The sequence below is a fragment of the Meles meles genome, chromosome 7 (assembly GCF_922984935.1).
Source record: "Meles meles chromosome 7, mMelMel3.1 paternal haplotype, whole genome shotgun sequence".
NCBI lineage: Eukaryota > Metazoa > Chordata > Mammalia > Carnivora > Mustelidae > Meles > Meles meles.
Window position 1 is genome coordinate 123,971,809 of NC_060072.1, and position 19,093 is coordinate 123,990,901.

Consider the following 19,093-nt stretch of genomic DNA (forward strand, 5'->3'; position numbering starts at 1 on the left):
TGTCCCGACCAACCCGGCTGCTGGTCACCTTCAGTATTTATGGCCCGTGCCACCTGGCCCCACACTCGGGCACCAGTGTGTTGTGCTGAACACAGCAGGGTTTGTGGAGCCAGGCTCCCTGGGTTGAAATCCTTGGACCACTTGGCCAGCTTTTTACAACCTAGAGCAGATGACTTTGGTTCTTGTGTGCCTCAGTTTCCCCACATGTAGAACAGGAAGCTAGCAGTACCTCTTTCTGGTCCTGAGGCACAGCCCCTTAGATGACCCAGTCCCCGGGTTTCATCCTGTCAGGCAGCCCCTTTCTGCCTCTGACTCACTGGGTATCTCACTTTTGTTACAAAGAACTTTTCCCTCCCCTTGTGCTTCTGAGACTGTTCTGGTTCAGTTCGCCTGCAAAAGCCTGGCTGGAGTATGATTCTCAGCGTCTGTCTCACCCCCACAGGACCCTGCACAGACGGCTTCCTGTTCTGCAGAGGCAGCGTCTCCAGTCCGAGACACCCCCGAGGACCCCGAGAAATGCTGCACAAGTCGTTCCTCTGCTAACGTCGCCACCTTCATCTGATTGTGCAGACTGGGTCTCCACCATGTTCTGCACCTGCTGGTTGTGTGGGAACCGAGGGGCGTGGGCCGAGCTTTTCCCCTCCGCGGAGTGGCTGTGTCACGCAGATTACATGGTGGGGCAGGGTGGCCTGTCAGCCCTGCTGGGTTATCGCTGGCGGCAGGAGCAGAGACACTGCCCCAGCTCAGCCCTCTGACTGGGGGGCCAGCATCCTGTTCTGAGAGCTCTCTGGGAGGCAAAGAGGCTTGTTTGGGCTGCTCAGAGGCCATGTGTGTGGGCGGCTGAGGGCACCTTCTCTTCAACAGGCCAAGGCTGGGGGGGGCATCCACGGTGCCTAAATGTCCTGTTGGCCCCTCCGTAGAGCCTGACTTTTTACTATCTTCCTAGGGCTACTTCTTAGTAAATCCTCTCTGGATCTCCTGAAAGCACTTTATGTTTAGGTGTCAGGCCCGTTGTCAAGGGATTTTGCTGCTGTTTCTGAGCTGCCTCTAAGTCCAGGACTGCCGGCAGACAAAGAGAGGAAAAGCAGCCAGTATGTGCCGCCCGAGAACCTTCCACGCAGGGCTTGCTGCATTCCAAACTGGGACCCTATTGTTTGGCATCTGACTTAGAGAGCACAGCTTTTTACACTAGTGCTCCCCGCGACACAATGTGAGATGAGGAGAAAAAGAACTCTCTCGCTTCCAACACCCACCCACAACACTAACCCCCGAAAATCACAGCTCGGGGAACCAAACAAGCTCACACGACTGCTTTAGGTATAGCTTCCTTTCCGTGCCAACTGTTGTCCCTGAAACATTCTCAGAAGCTCTGACAAGCTGTCCTTCAGACTCTCCTCTGGCACAGTCTCCCAAAAGGACTCAGGCCACTGCCCGCTCAAATGCCATCCATCCGCCCTAAAACGCCCCAGCATGCCAAGACACCACACACGAACACGGAACACGTGTAGCCAGAGGAGATGATCACGGAATTGCCAATTCTTCTCATGCACACAGGCGTGCATGCACACGTGCACACACACACACACATATTCCTGCGCACATGCAAAGCACACTTGGACCCACCGCATCTATCCACATATTTAGTACAAAACAAAGCTTCACCGTCAGATTGGAGGGCACTACCCGTGGGCAACCACCCTCATCCCGCTCCCCAAGATGAACAATGACAGCATGAAAATAATAATACAAATAACATGCCGGCTGGGCCACACACTCCCAGCAGAAAAGCACTTTCCTGGCTTACCTGCGGGGGTCATGAACTTCCACGGAAAACTTCTTCTCTCTGAAATACAGGTTTTCCAACTGCCTCCATTGGAATATCTGGACAGAAAACAATGCGGTTTACGTTCAGGAGTGCTTGGCTCAGGGCTCTCCTCCTCGCTTTGCTGCTTAACTTCTACAGCTGGCAGCTTCCTTATCAAAGCAGAGACCTCACAGTTGTTTCCAAGTCCTCCGCCTCTGGTGTAGACACACACACACACACACACACACACACACACACGCCGCTCCAATTCAAAACCTGGCAACGTGGGTGTGGATTTTCCTGCAGATTTCTTAACGGGAACAAAACAAGTTCTTTGCAAGTTGTTCCCCTCTGCTTTGCCTTTGTTGCTTTACCCAAGACCGTGCCCAGCTCCGCGGACTTTTCCCTCCAAAGACCAGGCAAGCAGGGGCGAGCGGGGGCGCTCGCAGGGCGGGCTGCAGAGCGGGGAGCAGGGGCGCGCTCAGAGGGGAGCGGGAGCCATCTGCGCGCAGCGCTGAACTGAGCTTCCTCCCTCCAGTGCTGAAATGGGAAGGCGGTCAAATTCCCAGCCTCCCATCGGGACTCCACTTCCTGCCCACTAATGTGTAAGAGCTCGGACTCGCCCAGGCGATCCAGCTCGGGAAGCTTCCCCGCGAAGGGCGGGGGCTGCTGGAACCTTATTTCGGGGCAGGCAACTCGAGATATCAATATGAGCTTGTCAAGCCCCTGCTTCTTTCCGCAGCACAAAGCAAATCCAGAGTCCGGCAGCCGGCGGGACGCTGCCGCCAGGGGCTGGCTGCCATCAGAGAGGGGGAGGTCGAAATGAGGCCGTTTTGCGAAATGGGAGGGAGCGAGTTCCTCCCACTGCCCAATGCGTGCCCTCGGGGTGCTGGTGGGCACTCCTCCTTGCGAGAGGGAGCCTGTTAACAAGAAAATGCAGGGTCTGGGAGTGATTAGGGCAGCAGTTCCGTAGCGGGGTGGCGTCCTTTCATCGGAAGAAAAAGAAAGTTACTTAACCCTCTGGAAAATGTCAAAAGAGGTTAAAGTTATGTGCACACACGTTTGTATTTCTATTCTTTATGCTTCTGTTTGATGCATTCTGCAGCCCCTTCTAAGCACCTGGAATTTGAGTAGATTTTGCCCAAAGTAGGGTAAAACGGGAATCCTGTGCTTCCTCTTGATCTTGGGAGCAGCTGATGCCTCCCTGGGGTCTTCTCTCCCCGCATTGCATTGAGGCATGTGCTTTTTAGGGTCTCCTCCTAGCCTCCCCCGCCCAACCCAGTCCTCTTGGCTGGGGCTCTGGACACTCCCTGACCTACTCCCGATTTTGCCTTCTTAGAGATGGGATAGTGATTTCCCTGTGCCCTGTCAACCCTGCCCTTCCAGACCCAGACGCGCCAGCTAGTCAGGTCTTGGCCAAAGGACTCCACCCCTTTGTGGAACTGGGCTGGAAGAAAACCTGCTTCAAGAATGGCTGCATTCTTTTCTTTTCATGACCTGCTCTGCAGCATGTGACAATTATTTTGTCTGCGTAATAGGAAGGAGGTCATCTACTCTTACAACTCTTTGGTCCACAGTTCAAAGACCATTTTGCTCTAAAGCCCAAGGAAAACTGTACTTCTCTTTTTCCTTTAGCGCTGGTTCCAAGCAAGAGGGTAGAGAGATATTTCAAAGCAAGCAAGTGACCCAAAGCCCTCCCTTGGCTCAGACAGCTGTGTGTGAGGTCACAGATGAAAGTTCACCTGAGCAGAGCCCATTACTCAAGTCACAGATCTGAGTCTCACGCTTCTGTTGGATGCTCTGCTAAGCTCAATCCCTCAATGAAATACCTTAAGTTCCTCTCTGACCAACCCCCTCCCCTGCTGTTAGATATTTATAGACATTGCACCTGAACTTTGCCAGACACAAAAACGCCTGATCTAACAGACCCCAGACACTGACCTCCTAGACCAGAGGTGGTAAGTTTGTTGGACGCAACCGCCAGGCACGCACGCCTTGGGGTTCAACTGCATCTGGGTGAATGCAGAGTCCCTGCATCCACGTTGTTTGACCTTAGGCAAGCGACAGCAGCTCCTCCAGCCTCTGTTTCCCCATCTATAAAAGGGCAATAATGCCCTTCTAAGGTAGAAGCAACAGATCCTCAACATGCTATCAGCACAAAGGAAGTGCTCCAAGAACTTAGATCTTAGAGTGTGATTCCTAATTGTTCTTACTTCTTCCAAATCCTGGCAAATAACAGAAACACCAAAATAATTTTTTTCTTAAATTCCAAACTCAAGAGCTGACATCAGGGTTTAAGAAAAATAAAATGTGATTATTTGCATGCTGGAAATCCTTGACTGAAGTGTGTAAAATTATTCCCCTGACCCCCTCTCCCGTCCCTCTCTGAAAAATGCTGGGGATGGCAGCTGGCTATTCTCTCAGTGGGACCCTCAGTCCTGCGCCGCACCCATCTTGGCTATGACCGGCTTCACGGGTATAGTGCCATGTGCTCAGCAAAGCCCCACACTTGGTTTGGTGTTCTGCTGTTTCCCTCAGCTAAGTTTTGATCAAGCGGCCCCACAAATTGTACCATTGGTCCCAGTCTTTGGTCCTGGCTGGTGCTCAGGCCATAGGCTCGGTGCTGGACTGGGCAGCACTTAGGGTCAGGTGCCTACTCTGAATCTGATGGGTGGACCTCCAGGGCTTTCTCCTCCTGATCACAAGGAAAGAAAACAAACTTGGCACTTTCGAACACCTCACCTGGGCTTTTGTGTGAAGCCCCCTCCTGCCAGGTGGAGGACCTGAGCAAGGAGAGCTCTTGCTCAGAGGGCTTGGCTCCCAGGCACCTCCTCCGTCCCGCTCCTCAAAAAGCAGAAGGCAAGCCAAGCCTCAGCTGTGGTCCCTGGCAGCCTGGTTCCTAGCATCTCTCTAGGAGGCTCTGTGCTCGTGGACATTTTCTAATAAGGGACAGAGCACGGGCTCTCCTTCAGGTCTGCTCTAAGCAGGGAGCTCGTCTGCAAATCAAACACTGGGAAGGGAGGGTGGGAGTGAGGTGAATGACGGACAATTTTTTAGGACAGAATTCCACTGGGGCATTAGCAGGGTCCCAGGAACAGAAGAAGAGGAGGTACTCATGTGGGAACACGAGCCTGATCCTTTTTGCCTCACGCAGGGGGCACTGGGAAGGCTGGGGGCCAGGGTACAAAGGCAGCTCACATCTCTCCACCTCCCCCGACCTCCCTGAGCATGCAGGCAGCTGCTGGCCACTAGGGCCTTCACCCCTTGCTGGAAAGGCACTGTTGCTTCCTAGAGGGCCAGGCTCTTCTGTCCCCAGGCCCCTGTGCCCCAGAGCTCAGAGGTCCAGCCTGCTAAACCTTCCACTCTGCAGCTGACAGTTCAAGCAACAAGCAAACAGAAGCTTCTCGAGCTTGCCTCTTCTCTGTTAACAGAGTCCATGGGGCGCTGTTGTGCCGGTTTTGGAGGCAGCCCCAGATCATCCATGTCATTTCAGAGAGCCTCCCTGGCTTGCTGCAGCTGTCCTAACCAGCTCCCAGCTAGAGCCATCAACGAGCTTTGTGAGTCCACACACAGACACATCACACACAGACGATCATCACCGCTCGGCTATTCCCTTGTGATTTTGCATGACTTAGGCCCATGAAGCTAATTAAAAGCTAACATACTGGTTTATCAATAATTAAAGGATTTATTAATTAATACCTATTAAATCAGGCCTTTCTAATGCACCTGGGCATCTTTAAAGCTCTGAAAACATCACCTCTTTGATCTTCCAGCACCCCCCCCCCCCAGGAGAGCAAGTGGGAAATCCTCTTCTTGGGGAAAGTGAGGCCCAGAAAGATTAAGGGGCACTGCCTAAGGCCACACAGCGAGTCAGGGAAGGAACCAGAAGCAAGAATCAAGGGCACCTGGCCCATTACTCTACGCTCCTGTCCTCATGGGCCCACCAATTAGTGGGAACAGCTCTTACTTACTAATGGCTGGTTAACTTTATGAGTGGAATTATTTTTACAAATGAGCAACAATGGGACTGTAAGGAGGAAGTATAAAACCAAGTCTTGTGCGTCCTACACAGTGGCTTTTCTTTCCTGTTTTGCTGTACATGATAACAAATACTACTTCTTTATCCTCTTCGAGACCTGGATTCCTCTGGTTTCCTATACAGCAAAGCCTCGCCGCACTGCAGCGGTTCATGAAGGACTAACAACCAACAAGAACCAGGACTAAGAACAGCCTTAATCATGGGGGCCTGCCTTGAAAACAAAGACTTGGAGAAACTGTCCAGTGGTGGTTTCACTGACATGGTGTCTGTCACCCTTGAGGGGACCACGGTGGGTACCAGACGTGGTTTGTAGTTTTTGCCCCAGACCGGTGACTCCCAAGTGATGACAGGTCCTCCACTTCCACCTTCTAACGTAGAGAACAGGAGCGGAGAGACATTTATCCATGGAGAGCAAACAAGAGCGGCTAATACATACCGTCTTTGAGCCCTGAGTGTCACTGGGTCCCCTATAAACAGTTCATGAGCAGACCTGGATACTGGATCCTATTAGCAAGTCGGTTAAATTCCCACATCCTGTGTATCACTGAAGCCTGGCGCAGAAAACAGCCACTGTCACCCCCCCCCCCCGCCCCCCAACAAGCCCTGTTCCTTGTGGGTGGGGGAAGGCATGGCAGGGCCAAGTGTTTACGGAGTGCCGGAACAGCACATGGGTGGTGGACGAGCTCTCGCAATGATGGGACATAAAGGCCTGACAGGAAGCTCGTTTTAATGGCTCTGATTCTTGACCAGGACTTCAGGGAGCCTGTCTTCCTCCTGTCCCTGAGGCTGAGTCACCAAGCCTCTTAATGACCTCTGAGTAACTTCCTGCTTCTCCTGGGGTGGGAGGGGGGCACTGGACAAAAATTCCAGCAGCCATCTGCTCCCGTGTTCTCCTTCCATGGATAAAGCAAGCCCAGTGGAGAGAGGTTAGGGGCCAGGCAGAGGTTAAATAAGCAACTGATGTCAAGACTCATCCTGGGACTGGGTCATCCGGGCTCTTTCTAACACACCAGGAAGACCTGATCATGAGCAGGAACCACACTGTTGTAAGCCGATGGGTAAGGAAAGGATCGGGGTAAGGAAAGGATCGGAAACGATCCCTTCTTCAAAGGCAGAGTCAAGATCCCGCATGCTTTCCAAGCATCAGCAAAGAGTTCTCTTACAAAAAGAGTGAGACTCACAGCCAGGAATAATCTCCGAGCTCAGAATGAAACAAACAAACTAGAAAACTCACTTCCCTGTTTCATTTCTGCTCTGTTCTAGGAGGATGGCTGTCACTCACAACTTGGTGGGCTCACACCATCGACCAGGGTTTGTTTGTGTGTGTGTCTTAATAGCAATTGCATAAGGATTCAATACATTTTACTTTATGCTTAACGAAGAGAGCAGAGGCCCTGGGCTTTTAGGCCATCTCTTATCCTTGCCGCCACTCCCATCTTCCAAGAAGGGGGTGTCTGCTTTGTGCCAACCCACACGAATAGGAAAGAGGAAGAACATGATGCCTAACAGGTGTTTGTATTTGTCAGGAGCTCACAATCTAGTTGGGAAGATAAGCCAGACAAGGAGTAGACTGTAGAGCGATGACACAAAAATTAACTTTGTGATGGAACGCACAATCGTCTACAGTTTCCAGCTTAGACTTCTAAACTCTCCAGAGGCTCCATGCTACCTTCTTCAGATAGGGTTCACGCTCCTGCCTCACATAATCAATCATGGCCATTATTTATTCTCCACTGTTTCAGTGTTTCATTTTTAGGAGCGAGAACTCTGGCTTGGAAGTTGAGAGGCTTTGTGGTAGTCCTGACTCTCTGGGTCCCTCTCCATCCTAGCTGCCTTTACCATAAAACGGGGGGTGTGTGTGCACACGCAGGGAAATTCCTAGATCTTATGCATGGGCTAGAGGTCAGTGCTATAAATCCAGGGAGTGTCATAGGGCTACTCCTTGGAATTTAAAAATAAGGTTGCTTGTCTTAAACACTTCCTACTTCTGAGTAACACAGACTAAAAGATGGTTTTCAAAGCCACACTGACTACCACTCACTGGCTGTGTATTCTGGTGATGTCATTTCTTTGGGTCTTAGATTTCTCATCTTTGAAATACCACTAATACTTTTTTTTTTTTTCTCCATAGAGCTGTTGTATTAATGACTAGATATAAAGGGCCAAAAGCGGTGCCTGGTACCACATGTTCTCTCTGTTCCATCATTTACACACCAGTATTAGTCTTCATGTCAAAATACAGTTCTGAACACATAGTAGCCCAAGGTACAGGTTATGTAATTTTTTTTTTTTTTTAAAGAGATGGCTAGGGGCGCCTGGGTGGCTCAGTGGGTTAAAGCCTCTGCCTTCAGCTCAGGTCATGATCCCAGGGTCCTGGGATCGAGCCCCACATCTGGCTCTCTGCTCCTCAGAGAGCCTGCTTCCTCCTCTCTCTGTCTGCCTCCTCTCTCTGCCTCCCTGCCTACCTGTCTCTCTCTCTGTCAAATAAATAAATAAAATCTTAAAAAAAAAAAAAAAAGAAATGGCTAACATATAACACGGGCCTTCTAAAAACTGTTTTGTCTTATTTGGATTTTTCACAATGCAATCATTGGCCTAATCCAGGCCCTTGCTCATTGCCTTTCTGTTGGCATTTGCTATATTCTCTTTGGGATCCTTGGTTCCAGTTATCCAGCCAATTCTTGGGTCCACTTACAATTCTGACCAGAGTCAGCTTGACCTGTTATCTCAAAACACTGACCCTGGCAAGAAGGCATCTTACCATAATCACATGGAACGGACTATATTGGGAACAAATCAGGCCCTCCAACATAATAAACTAGGTCCACAGATAATGAGCTTAGGAAGTGAAGAGGAGTATGGCCTTTGTTACCTGCACTGAAGGAGGGCTCCTTGACCTCTCTTCTTCTGAGAAGGCCACATATCCAGCAAGGAAAACAATGGCTAATTTTTCTCAGTAGACGTAATGGAATCAAGATGTCCCCCCAGCTGGCTGCCTATTCCTCACTGTCAGACTCCACAAGCTCTGAACTGATTTAGTTAATTCAGTGACAGATGCCCAGAGCACCAGGCCTTGACCCTTTAATGGATGACCTCTTTTTAACCCATCAGAAACCTCTTAGCTTCCTTTGGCTTTAGAGTCATTACTCAGGGCAGAGAGAGAAAAAGGGTCAATAAGTACTTAACAGGCCCAGAGAAACAGGCTACTTTTTCCCCCATTGGACTACATTGCCTTTTATTTTTCTCCCTGGGCAGGGGGGAAGCATCTCTATTATCTTCTTGTGTGTACTTTGGTCTTTCTTCTAGAAAGACCTTACCAGAAATCTTTGGCAAATGTAAAAGCTTTAAAGAGAAGCTCAAAGTGTTTTTCCTTCGTATCCTTGTCCTCATGATGTCCTTTCTTCCCTCCTCAGAGTGTGCTTCTGGGGGATGCTGCAGGGTTAGTGTTGAATGGAGAGGTTGGCCAGTGATTCTTGATATCTGGGTCTAGATTTGCTGTCTTTCTCTCTTATTTCAAGCAATGAGCCAGTTTTGGCTCATATGGCCCAGTTTTGCATGGGTCAACCTGAGCTCCAGGCTTTCCTTTAAAAACACCTTCAAGGCTCAGGGTTGGGGCAGGGGTGAGGGGAATGGGTTAAGCAGGAGAGGGGGACAAAGGAGTGCGCTTGTCACAATGAGCACACGGTGATGTAGGTTAGTGCTAACTTACTAGATGGTAAGCCTGAAACTAATGTTACACGTATGAAATGAAAATAAAAACTTAAAACAATCCGTCAAGGCTAATCACACCTGCCCTGACTTCTCTCAATGGGAAGCCTCATACAGGGAATTAGTGAGACATCTGGCACATCTGGAGGGAAAATGATGAGCATCTTCACCTGCAAGGCCAAAGACCTCTGTTTGGACTGCCGTGAAGGGTTTTTGGTTGCTCTGGGGGAAAACCTGTGTTTTTCTCTTGGGGGCGGGGAAAGGGGCTGGCCGTCATCAGTCCTCTAATGCCTGGTGGCTCTGTCCAGAGGTGTGGCCTCACAGTAACCCCTGATTTTGCAGGTGGAAGCCACTGGACTCCATGAAGGTGGGGACAGGATGGAGAACAGGTTGGCAAGCAATTCTCCATGGAAAGAAAGGTAGACTCTCACAACTAGAACCCTGTTTAATTAAGCTTAAAAAAAAAAAAAAGGTGAAATGACAGTCCTCTACCTTTAAAAAAATTAGTAAGGCAGTCAAGGGCTCTTTGGGAATAATTAAGAGCAGCTCATATGCATTTAGTACACCTCAGGCTTCCAGAGTTGGCCGATTCCCCGGGAGGGGGAAGGTCTTGCAGACCTCGGTTTTTGTGGGCTCCAGGAGGGAAGCGGCCGGCTGCCGAAACCCCAGGTGTGGGCTCCGAGCCCTCCTGGCTGGAAGCATCCCAGAGCGGCAGCCAAGCAGGCACCAGACCAGGGCTTGGCAGGCTGCTTTCCGAGGCAGGCTGCAGCTGAGAACACTTGTGGTCTTACAGTGGGGACTGCAGCCAGCGGAGGTCGGCGACTGCCCCGCACCAGCTGCTGGAGGGTCCGGCCCCTCCCCTGGACGGAGGCATGGAGGGGCCGGGGCTGAGCTGCCAGCCCTGTTTGCTGGAGCAGTTTTGTTTCTGTGCCTCCGTGTTCTTTCCCAGAAAGGAGGAGGAGAGGAGGTTTCCTAGAGGTGAGGACTTCGACTCTATATTTTCTCTTTCCAGAAGGACTGCTCCTATTTTATAAAAAAAAAAAAAAATTTTTATCTCCTCTTCCTTAGATTCTGAAGTGGGCAGGTCAGTTTGGGGAACTATGCGTTTAGGGGAGGTGGGGGGACCCAAGGAGGAAACAGACACTTGGACTCAGCAGCCAGCTCTCCCCGGGGCTTTCCCAGCCCCCAGCCTGTTCTCTGGGGCATTCACGTGAGTACTTCTGCCAAAGCAAGGACCATCCTATGTCACAGTGGTCTTTTTTCCCCTCAAATGTCTTCTCTACCAGGCCGTAAGCCTCCTGAAAGAAACTTCCTGGCACCTAACACAGTGCCTGAGGCTTATCAGGCACTCAACAACAGTCTGTCGGGATCGTGAAGTTTTTGAAGTAGGTATTATGGCAACGGAAGCTCAGAGAGGTTAAGTCACTTTCTCAAAGTCACACAGGTACTAAATGATGGGAGCTAGGATCTGAACCACACTGTGAAGAACTGTAAGGGTTGGAACTACACATCCGCTTACAAGTAGAGCTCTCAACGGGAGGGCATATGGCAACAGGGAAGTGGCAGTGAGGGCCAGCCCCAAGAGCCACAACCCAGGACCCGCAGCCCTTCCCCCTTCCTGGCAGCCCTGCCTGAGTTCAACTCTATTCCACAGGCAACCGGGGACATCTATGGTCTCGAGCTGGACCTCGCCAGACCTGAAGGGACTCCCACAACTCATTCTGCCTACAAACTGTCTGAAGTCAGCTGGAGGCTCCTTGTGAGGCTCCCCGCCCCCATCGTAGGGTCTTCTACCCCCCCTGCCGCCCACGTGGAGCCCCAGAGAGCCGGGTCTGAGGGCCTCATGACCACGTTCTTCTGGCTGTGCCAGCATTCGGGGTTCAACAGGCTCACACTTTCAGGAAGGTGAGGTTAGCCTGGGTTTCCCCTTAGAATCACGCTCATTAAGTAAAAACACAATCTCACAGAACTCCCTGAATATCGTATGGCTCAGCAGAAACGAGCTGCTAAGGTCTCCCCAAGACAAAGGGAAGGTTACTGGAATCAACAAACAGGGTTTCCCAGCAGAGGGTTTCCTGCCTGAGAAAGAAAAGGCATCCAGACTCGCCAGCTTGGCTCATGGCCCCGTAGGAATTCAGTGACGCACCCCGCATATCCTAGGACCGTTAGGTTTTTGGGTCCTTTTGGTCCAAGAGACAGAAGAATAAAATCGAGGGATAGTCCAGATGGAAGGCACTCCTTATGCTTTTATCTCCCCGTCAACAAGCCTAACGTGTGAAAACGCTGGTGCCTCCCTCCTCCCTTCCTCTTGCTTCTAATGGGCTCCTTCTCACTAGAGTCCTCAAACTCTGCCTTACAGCGGTGACATGCTTGTCCTGATGTCCACGAGGCCAGTGCAGGTGGACACGTCCCCATGACTCGCGGTGGGACACAACACGCTAATGCTCGACTCTGCTTTCACTCGCTGAGCAGCTGTTTATGGAGAAGCTATCATGAGTCAGGCACTGGGCTAGGCAGCACACAGGCGGTACTGGGGGGAAAAAAGAAAAAGAAATCTCTACATTTTTCTGAGGGGGGAGGCGGGCAAATAAAACTACACAGTAAGGAAGGCGGAGCAAAACAGGTTCCAACGACGAACAGGACGAACAGAAGACGATAGGACAGGAGCTAGTAAGGCGGTTGGGGGAAGGCATCACTGAATGCCATTGGAGTCCTTTCAGAAGGAAACTAGGGGGCAAGTCATTTGCCCTAGGAGAGGATATGGTGAACACAAAGGCCCACGGCACTACGGGTGGGGGCTGGTGTGTTTGCTACATTAATGCAGAAGATGTAGAAGGAAACATTAGACAACAAAATATCCTTCAGCCATAAAGAGGAATGAAGTCCTAATTCATACTACATAACACAATGACCCTTGAAAACATTCTTCTAAGTGGAAGAAGCCAGACCCAAAGGACGTAGATACTAGGAATCTACTCATACCAAATGTCTTGAAGAGGGGAATCCACAAGACAGAAAGTAGACTCAGGGGGCTTGGGAGATGACATGGGGAGGGACCAAGAGCTCCCTGTGGCTTTTCTAAAAAAAAAGAGCTTTTTTCTATAAAAAGAGTTCCCTGTGGCTTTTCTACAAAAAATTGACCAGTTTGACTCGTCAATCCTAGTTTGGATTAATCACAAATCACAGGATGCTCTTTGGCTAAAACTTCATAAAGCTAACTATTTCAAAGGAGCCGGCAGTCCAGGACAAAGGACCCCTGATCCCAGGGGGCTCCCCTTCTCCGTAAGAAGCACCACCAGGGTCGTCTGCTTGGAGTTGCTGTGGTGGCCTCTGTGGGTGACAAAGGACCCCCCCCCACCCGCCCCGCTCCCGCCTCCAGCCCGACAACTCTGAGCTGTGAAGGTGAAGGCATTTGGGGCGGGGGGGGGGGGGCTGTTCTCCTCAGTGGCTCCGGGACCTGTAGTGCGTCCCAGAGTTGGCTGGTGGGAAATCTGGTCAGGGAGCTGGTTTTTATGGTTTTTTAAGCCCCACAGCTACAAGCATAAAGTCAATGATGTACCTAAACACATTCACGTGTGCAGACGCGTGGGGGCAACTCCCTCAGTTGGGGCTCCTAACTCCTCCCACAGCCAGGGCTGGGTTTGGGTTTCCAGTCAACAAGAGGCCTAGAGAGATTCAGAGCCCCTCTGGCTCTCTGCACCCCCAATAAAAGGCCAGAACAGAACATTCAGCACAAGGAGGCTGAGTCTGCTCTGTTCAGGGGAAGTCCATGGACCACATCTGATGTTAGCATACATCTAGCATTACATACATCATTACACATACATCAGTCATTTCTAGAATGATTGTAGGGATTGGGGAGGGGCTTGCAAAGTCCCCACGGAGCCATCAGAACACCTGTTGGTGATGCTGGGAGGAACTGGCTGGTCGGATGGCACGGGATTTCACCAGCCACGCCCCTCTGGACTTGCCCCAGTTCTCAGCCCAACACAGGCTTGTGACGAGCTGTGCTGTGTGGGGGTGACAGCGCCCCAGCAGAGCCATGGTGCAGGATTCGGAAATGGAAGCACTGGCTGAGGCTTTAAGATGATCTTTCTTTTCAGAGGAACCAGTGAGCAGACCACCCTGTAGTGGAGGCCAAGAAAGGGTCAAGGGCAGGCTCGACAGGCCAGCACAAGCCTTGGTCTGCTGTGACAGTCTGACTGGTCGGAGGTCCTAGTGGGATTGCTCAGTGGGGCCGCCATCCACCACCAAAAGCGTCCTGGTTTTGATATGATAATCCTATGGTCACGGATTCTCTATGATTCCACCCAGATGAAGTGCCCAGACTCACAGGTGCGCAACAACAGTGGGTCCTGGGGGGAGGGGATGGGCCGTGGTTTAAGGGGACAGACTTTCAGTCTTGCACTGTGAAGGAGTTCTGGAGACTGACTGAACGACAGTGTGGATATACTTAACACCAAGGAACTGGACAAGTAGAAATGTTCCAATGGTAAATTCTACGTGCATTTAATCACAATTTAAAAATTAAAAAAAAAATTTTAAGCCTCATAGTTGAGATGGCTCTGCAACTCCTCACCCTCAGTTGGGGTATAAAATGTTTAGGGGTACCGGAGTGGCTCAGTTGGTTAAGCCTCTGCCTTCAGCTCAGGTCGTGATCTCAGGGTCCTGGGATTGAGCCCTGCCTGCATCAGGCTCTCTGCTAGGGGAAGTTGGCTTCTCCCTCTCTCTCTACCCCTCCCCCTGCTGTACTTGTGTGCGTGCGCACTCTCTCTCTCTCAAATAAAGAAAATCTTCCAGAAAAAAAAAAAATATTTAGAAAGATAGAAACTGAGGAAGAATATTAGGAGGACAGAGGTGTGCTGTGAGCCTCCCAGACCTGGGGAGAGCAGTGGAGGATGCCTTCTGCAAACCTCCTGAGAGAGAGCTCATTAGGGGCACAGGGAGAGCTTGAGGGGTACCTTCTGAAGTCAGGGGAACCAAAAACGACTGCCTCACTTCTTCTTGCTCCAGAAATCAAAACACTGAGAAGCAAGCTGGCCACGTGAGCCGGAGAAGGGAGAAGATTTAACTTTAAGCCAAGCTTGGAGCTTCAGTTGTTAGAAAGGACTGGACACTCTAATTACTTAACGAAATCAATTTTGCTAGTCAAAGTGACCGTGAGACTTTGTATTTTTACTTAGAAGTGATCCGACAAGTCAAAGGACTGCCCCTGTTTTCAACCTAGGGAAGAACCCATTTCTAAAAAACAGTATGTGATAAAAGAGATTTGCCTTTTGAGAGTCCCAGGTGATCGCGGTTCTTGTTAGACTAGTGAAGTCTTTGGGATTTCATGAGCCAGAGAAACCAAATCTATTCCTGCGTCCGGGCTGGCTCGTGGTTCCTTCTGGAGTGGGTGGGGCTCTGGGACGCTCCTTGCAGGGGTCTAGGATCCAACAATAGCATTTGGTTTTGATTTGCTTCTTCAACATGCATCCAAGATCAGTGGGGCTCCCTGAGTAGCGGGAATCTGGTTCTGTGACTTAGAAGAGTTGGTCTCCAGAGGGCTGCTGGCCAGGCTGCCTGGGTGTTTATTAGCATGTTATAAATACCTAGGCTGGTGTTTGACCCCTACTCTCCACGCATCACCGTGGATGTTTATACGGTCTCCCCTGCGCTGTCCTATGCTCCCGTCCTCCTCCGCAGGACAAGAAGCCTGAGACCAGGCACGGTTCTGGGAAGCAGTTGAGCCCTGGGAGACCTCACACTTCACGGAAAGGACAGGCGTGTCACTCAGGGAGAAGAGCTGCCTCTGCTCATTTCCTCAGGTCTCCCTTGGGCTCTGTCGAACTGGGCAACCATCAAAGACAGCCAGGGGGTTTGCCTACTTAGAAATGGACATTTTCTCTTTCTACCATTTTCTTCCGAGGAAATGTTGCCCTTCATTCCTCCTCCTGTTAACTGCTCCTCTCTAGTTCTATGATGAGCTCGCCCCTTGCTTTGTTCTCTTCAACTGTTTCTAGTCTCCTGACTCTCCCCACCTCAAGAGTCCTGACTGTCTATGTTAGCTGTTTTGCCGATGAGGAATCCGAGGCCTGGAGAAGTGGCTTGTCTCACAGCCCTAGAGCTAGGACTCAGGTGTCCTGACTAGCAGGCCAGCTGTCTTCCCACTACAATTAATGGCGGGGGGGGGGGGGGGACAAAGAACGTGGTGCTCAAAGGGTTAAGCCAGCCCTGGAGGTTAACCCCCACAGCCAGTCCCCACCCCCCCTCCCCGGGACCATCTGGCTGGGATCTTCAGGGCAGGGGGCACCCGCCTCTACGGAGTGCCTTCCAGCAGCTCAGCCCAGGAGAGCTTGGGATCTCCCTCTCCTAAAGGAGTAATTACATTCTTCTCCTTCTGTAGGGCTGCCGAAAAACTGCTCTCCCAGGATAGCTTCTTTCTAAGGATGATCCCCCAGGATGGGGCAGTACTTTTATTTTCTGCTCACAGACCTCGTCTTCTGCCGAAGTGCCCGTCTGACAGCAGCACGAGTATTGTGGGACAGTTCCAACAAGAACGCAACAAGATACAAGCTGTGTCCTTGGAGCTTTGGGTATCTCAGGACGAGGCTCTGACAAGGCCTTCACAGAGACTTGTGCGAACAGATGGACCTTGGGTTCCCAGATCCAATGACCAAAAAAAAAAAAAAAAAATCAGTCCTCTTAACAAAGAGAGATTGTTTGCTCTTTGTGGCAATTCTGCCTCTCGCGCTCGGTATAAAAGAGGCCAACAATACTTCCTATTTCGAGGGCCACAGCATTTTTAGAGAGAAAGTAAAACTCAGATGTTAACATTCAAACAGAGAAAATCTGACTCCACCTTATGGCTTCGTCTCCATTTCACAGATATAAAAAGAGAGTCCCACAGAATGAATGGGTTATCACTTTTTTGAATATGCCGGAAGGACTCACGGACACGGAGTGCCGAGTCCCACCCTCTGAGTGTCTGAGTGCACGGCTCAGGCGGGGACGTGGAGTGTGCCCTTTTCACAGGTTCCAGGGTGGGGGGCTGGGCTGCTGGTCCATGGCCATGTCCCGAGAACCACGGCTGTAAAAGCCACATGCCCTACTGACTAGTCTCTCCCTCTTGGACTGAGGGGCTCATCACCTTTCTGGGAATTGCCCTCCATGGTAGGGAGCCACTTTGCCAAGATCACGGCTCCTTCCCTGTGGGTCCCCTTCATCGAGTGATTGGGAATTAGGCTCAGCTCCCCCGTCTCAGGTGGTGGCTCTGATGGCTCCTCCCGAGCTCCAGAGCTTGGTCCAAGCCTGCATCGTAGCTCAGCCTCCCTCTCTGCGGGGTCCTGCTTCCTTCCCCTGCCCCACTGGTGTTAATCCCAGAGTACTTCCTCCGTGCGAATCTGCCTCCGACGCTGCTTCCCACGGGGCCCGATGTGCCCCTTCTTGGAGGGAGGGTCACTTAAACGTCACCTGCTTGGCGAGCCCAATCCTGACCATCCACCATTCCTCCTTATTCTGACTTGTCTTTCTGGAACTGAAGACGCTGACACCGTGCGTCGTAGACTGACTTCATATCATCATTGGACCATCTTCCCCGCTGGGCCGCACGCGCTGGGAGAGTAGGGACCTCTTTCGTTCCCTCTTTCTTTTCGTTCCTGGCCCACAAGTGGCAGTTCTTTTTTTTTTTTTTTTTAAGATTTTATTTATTTGACAGACAGAGATCACAAGTAGGCAGAGAGGCAGGCAGAGAGAGAAGGGGAAGCAGGCTCCCTGCTGAGCAGAGAGCCTGATGCGGGGCTCGATCCCAGGACCCTGAGATCATGACCTGAGCTGAAGGCAGAGGCTTAACCCACTGAGCCACCCAGGTGCCCCAAGGCAGTTCTTGAACAGGAGTGAGAGACTGGGATTCCCACGCTAGACTGAGAATTCAGCCATGCCTCCTACTGGTGCCTTGAGGACAGGAGGTCTCTCTCCTATTTTGGGAAGGGCATTTCAGCTTCCTTAGAAGACAACTGCTTTTCTCCCTTCCTCTTGGAGAGTGCTCTATGTCCCCACCTGCCCCATCACCCTTCCAGCAGGCCTGCTCCCCGGCTTTGAGGCAGGCCCCTCTTGGTGACCCGTGGTCAGGGCCCATCGCCTCCAGGGTCTGCACCCTTCTGGGTCCACTCTGCACCGAGGGAGATCTCTGAACTGATAGGGGCAACCAGAGGAGGTCCTCCAATCCAACACTGTGAAGGAGCAAAGGCTGCGAAATATAAGGAAATGCTCAAAGCATGGCACGGGGTTCTTCCTCCACGCCGCACACTGGGTGCGGTGTCCAAGAGAGATACAGACGGCGGAACTGAGGGAGGAGCCCACCCAGGGCCCGCCAAGGCAGAGGAGGGCTCAGCAGCCTGAAAATGAGTCAAGTGCCTCCAAACAGAAGCTGAAAAAGAGGTCGGCCGTGCACTTAATGGAGTGCTTATGGCTGAATAATGGAAGCAGGCTAGCTCCACTGGGAGTCAGTTCACAGTTAATGGAATATTTCCTGTAAATATTATTTTCTCTTCCTGTCTCATCATCAAAAATCTTTACTGATCTGGGGAGGTGACAGTAATGCAGCAATTCCCGGAGCTGATGCCCCTGCTGCTGCAATACTCTCAGGAACCATAGGAAGCTCCGCTGGCTGCTTGGGGACACAGGGCAGACCATTTACTCTGATTCCTTCTCCAAATGTCTCAGAGGGGACCCCACGGAGCTCCTAATTGTGCATCTAAGTGTACATAAAAGCGCCCCCTAATTGCATATCAAATAAATAAGTAAATGATGTCTGCTGAATATGTAACAAAGAGTATACCGCCATTCCTCCCCAGTGGGCAGACCTCATCAGATGCGGGCTGGCCTGAGGGCCGCAGCCATAAATGACAATGAGCAGATATCGAACAGCCCTTCGGAGGGGGGGTGGTCCTGGAGCCACATGTCTCCTGCCGTTTGTCCTCTAATGCTATAGCCTCAGACAGAGCCCACTGGAGGGAGGACTCACACCCTCCTGGCGCCCCATTTGGAAAGCCTTTCGTCTTGTAATTTATGATGGCTTCTAATGGTTCCATGGCTGGGGTGTCCACAGCTTTGAAGGGTGCAGCTACAGCAGCATGGCAGAGAAGCAGTTCAGCATGGCACCGAGCAGGAGCAGAGTCCCAAGTGTGGGACACCCTGGTATCCCAACACCTCTGGTTCTCCCGCTTCCAGGAAGGGACAGATGGTCCCAGAGATCAGGCTTTCAGACTTTCTCAGTTTTGCTCTAAGAAATGCAAGGTTCTCCTCAAAAAGAACCCTATGGGACAGATTTCTTCCAGCCCATTCATCTCTGCCCCATGTGACACAGTTCCGTGAGGGTTAATAACCAACGCCTCCTCAAGATCTCCCACATAATTTTCATTCGAGTGACGTCCATAGCATGTCATCACGTCACCACCGTCACCGTCACCACCAAGAGTCCATTTACATAGCTGGCACTGTCTTCTTTTGATGGCTTAGGTCTCTTTCTTCAGCTGTAAATGCGAACTAAGACAAAGCTC

The 19,093-nt window shown here is 51.2% G+C and overlaps 1 protein-coding gene across 8 annotated transcripts in view; it reads right to left on the bottom strand.

Annotated features, from left to right (window-relative positions):
- Positions 1-19,093, bottom strand: part of FRMD4A (FERM domain containing 4A) — a 607,066-nt gene that overhangs the window by 63,835 nt on the left and 524,138 nt on the right. For all 8 annotated transcript variants that reach the window (XM_046013725.1, XM_046013732.1, XM_046013730.1 and 5 more), the window contains one exon: positions 1,805-1,881. In XM_046013725.1, coding sequence (XP_045869681.1) covers positions 1,805-1,881 — 77 coding nt within the window. The remainder of the gene's footprint in view (positions 1-1,804; positions 1,882-19,093) is intronic.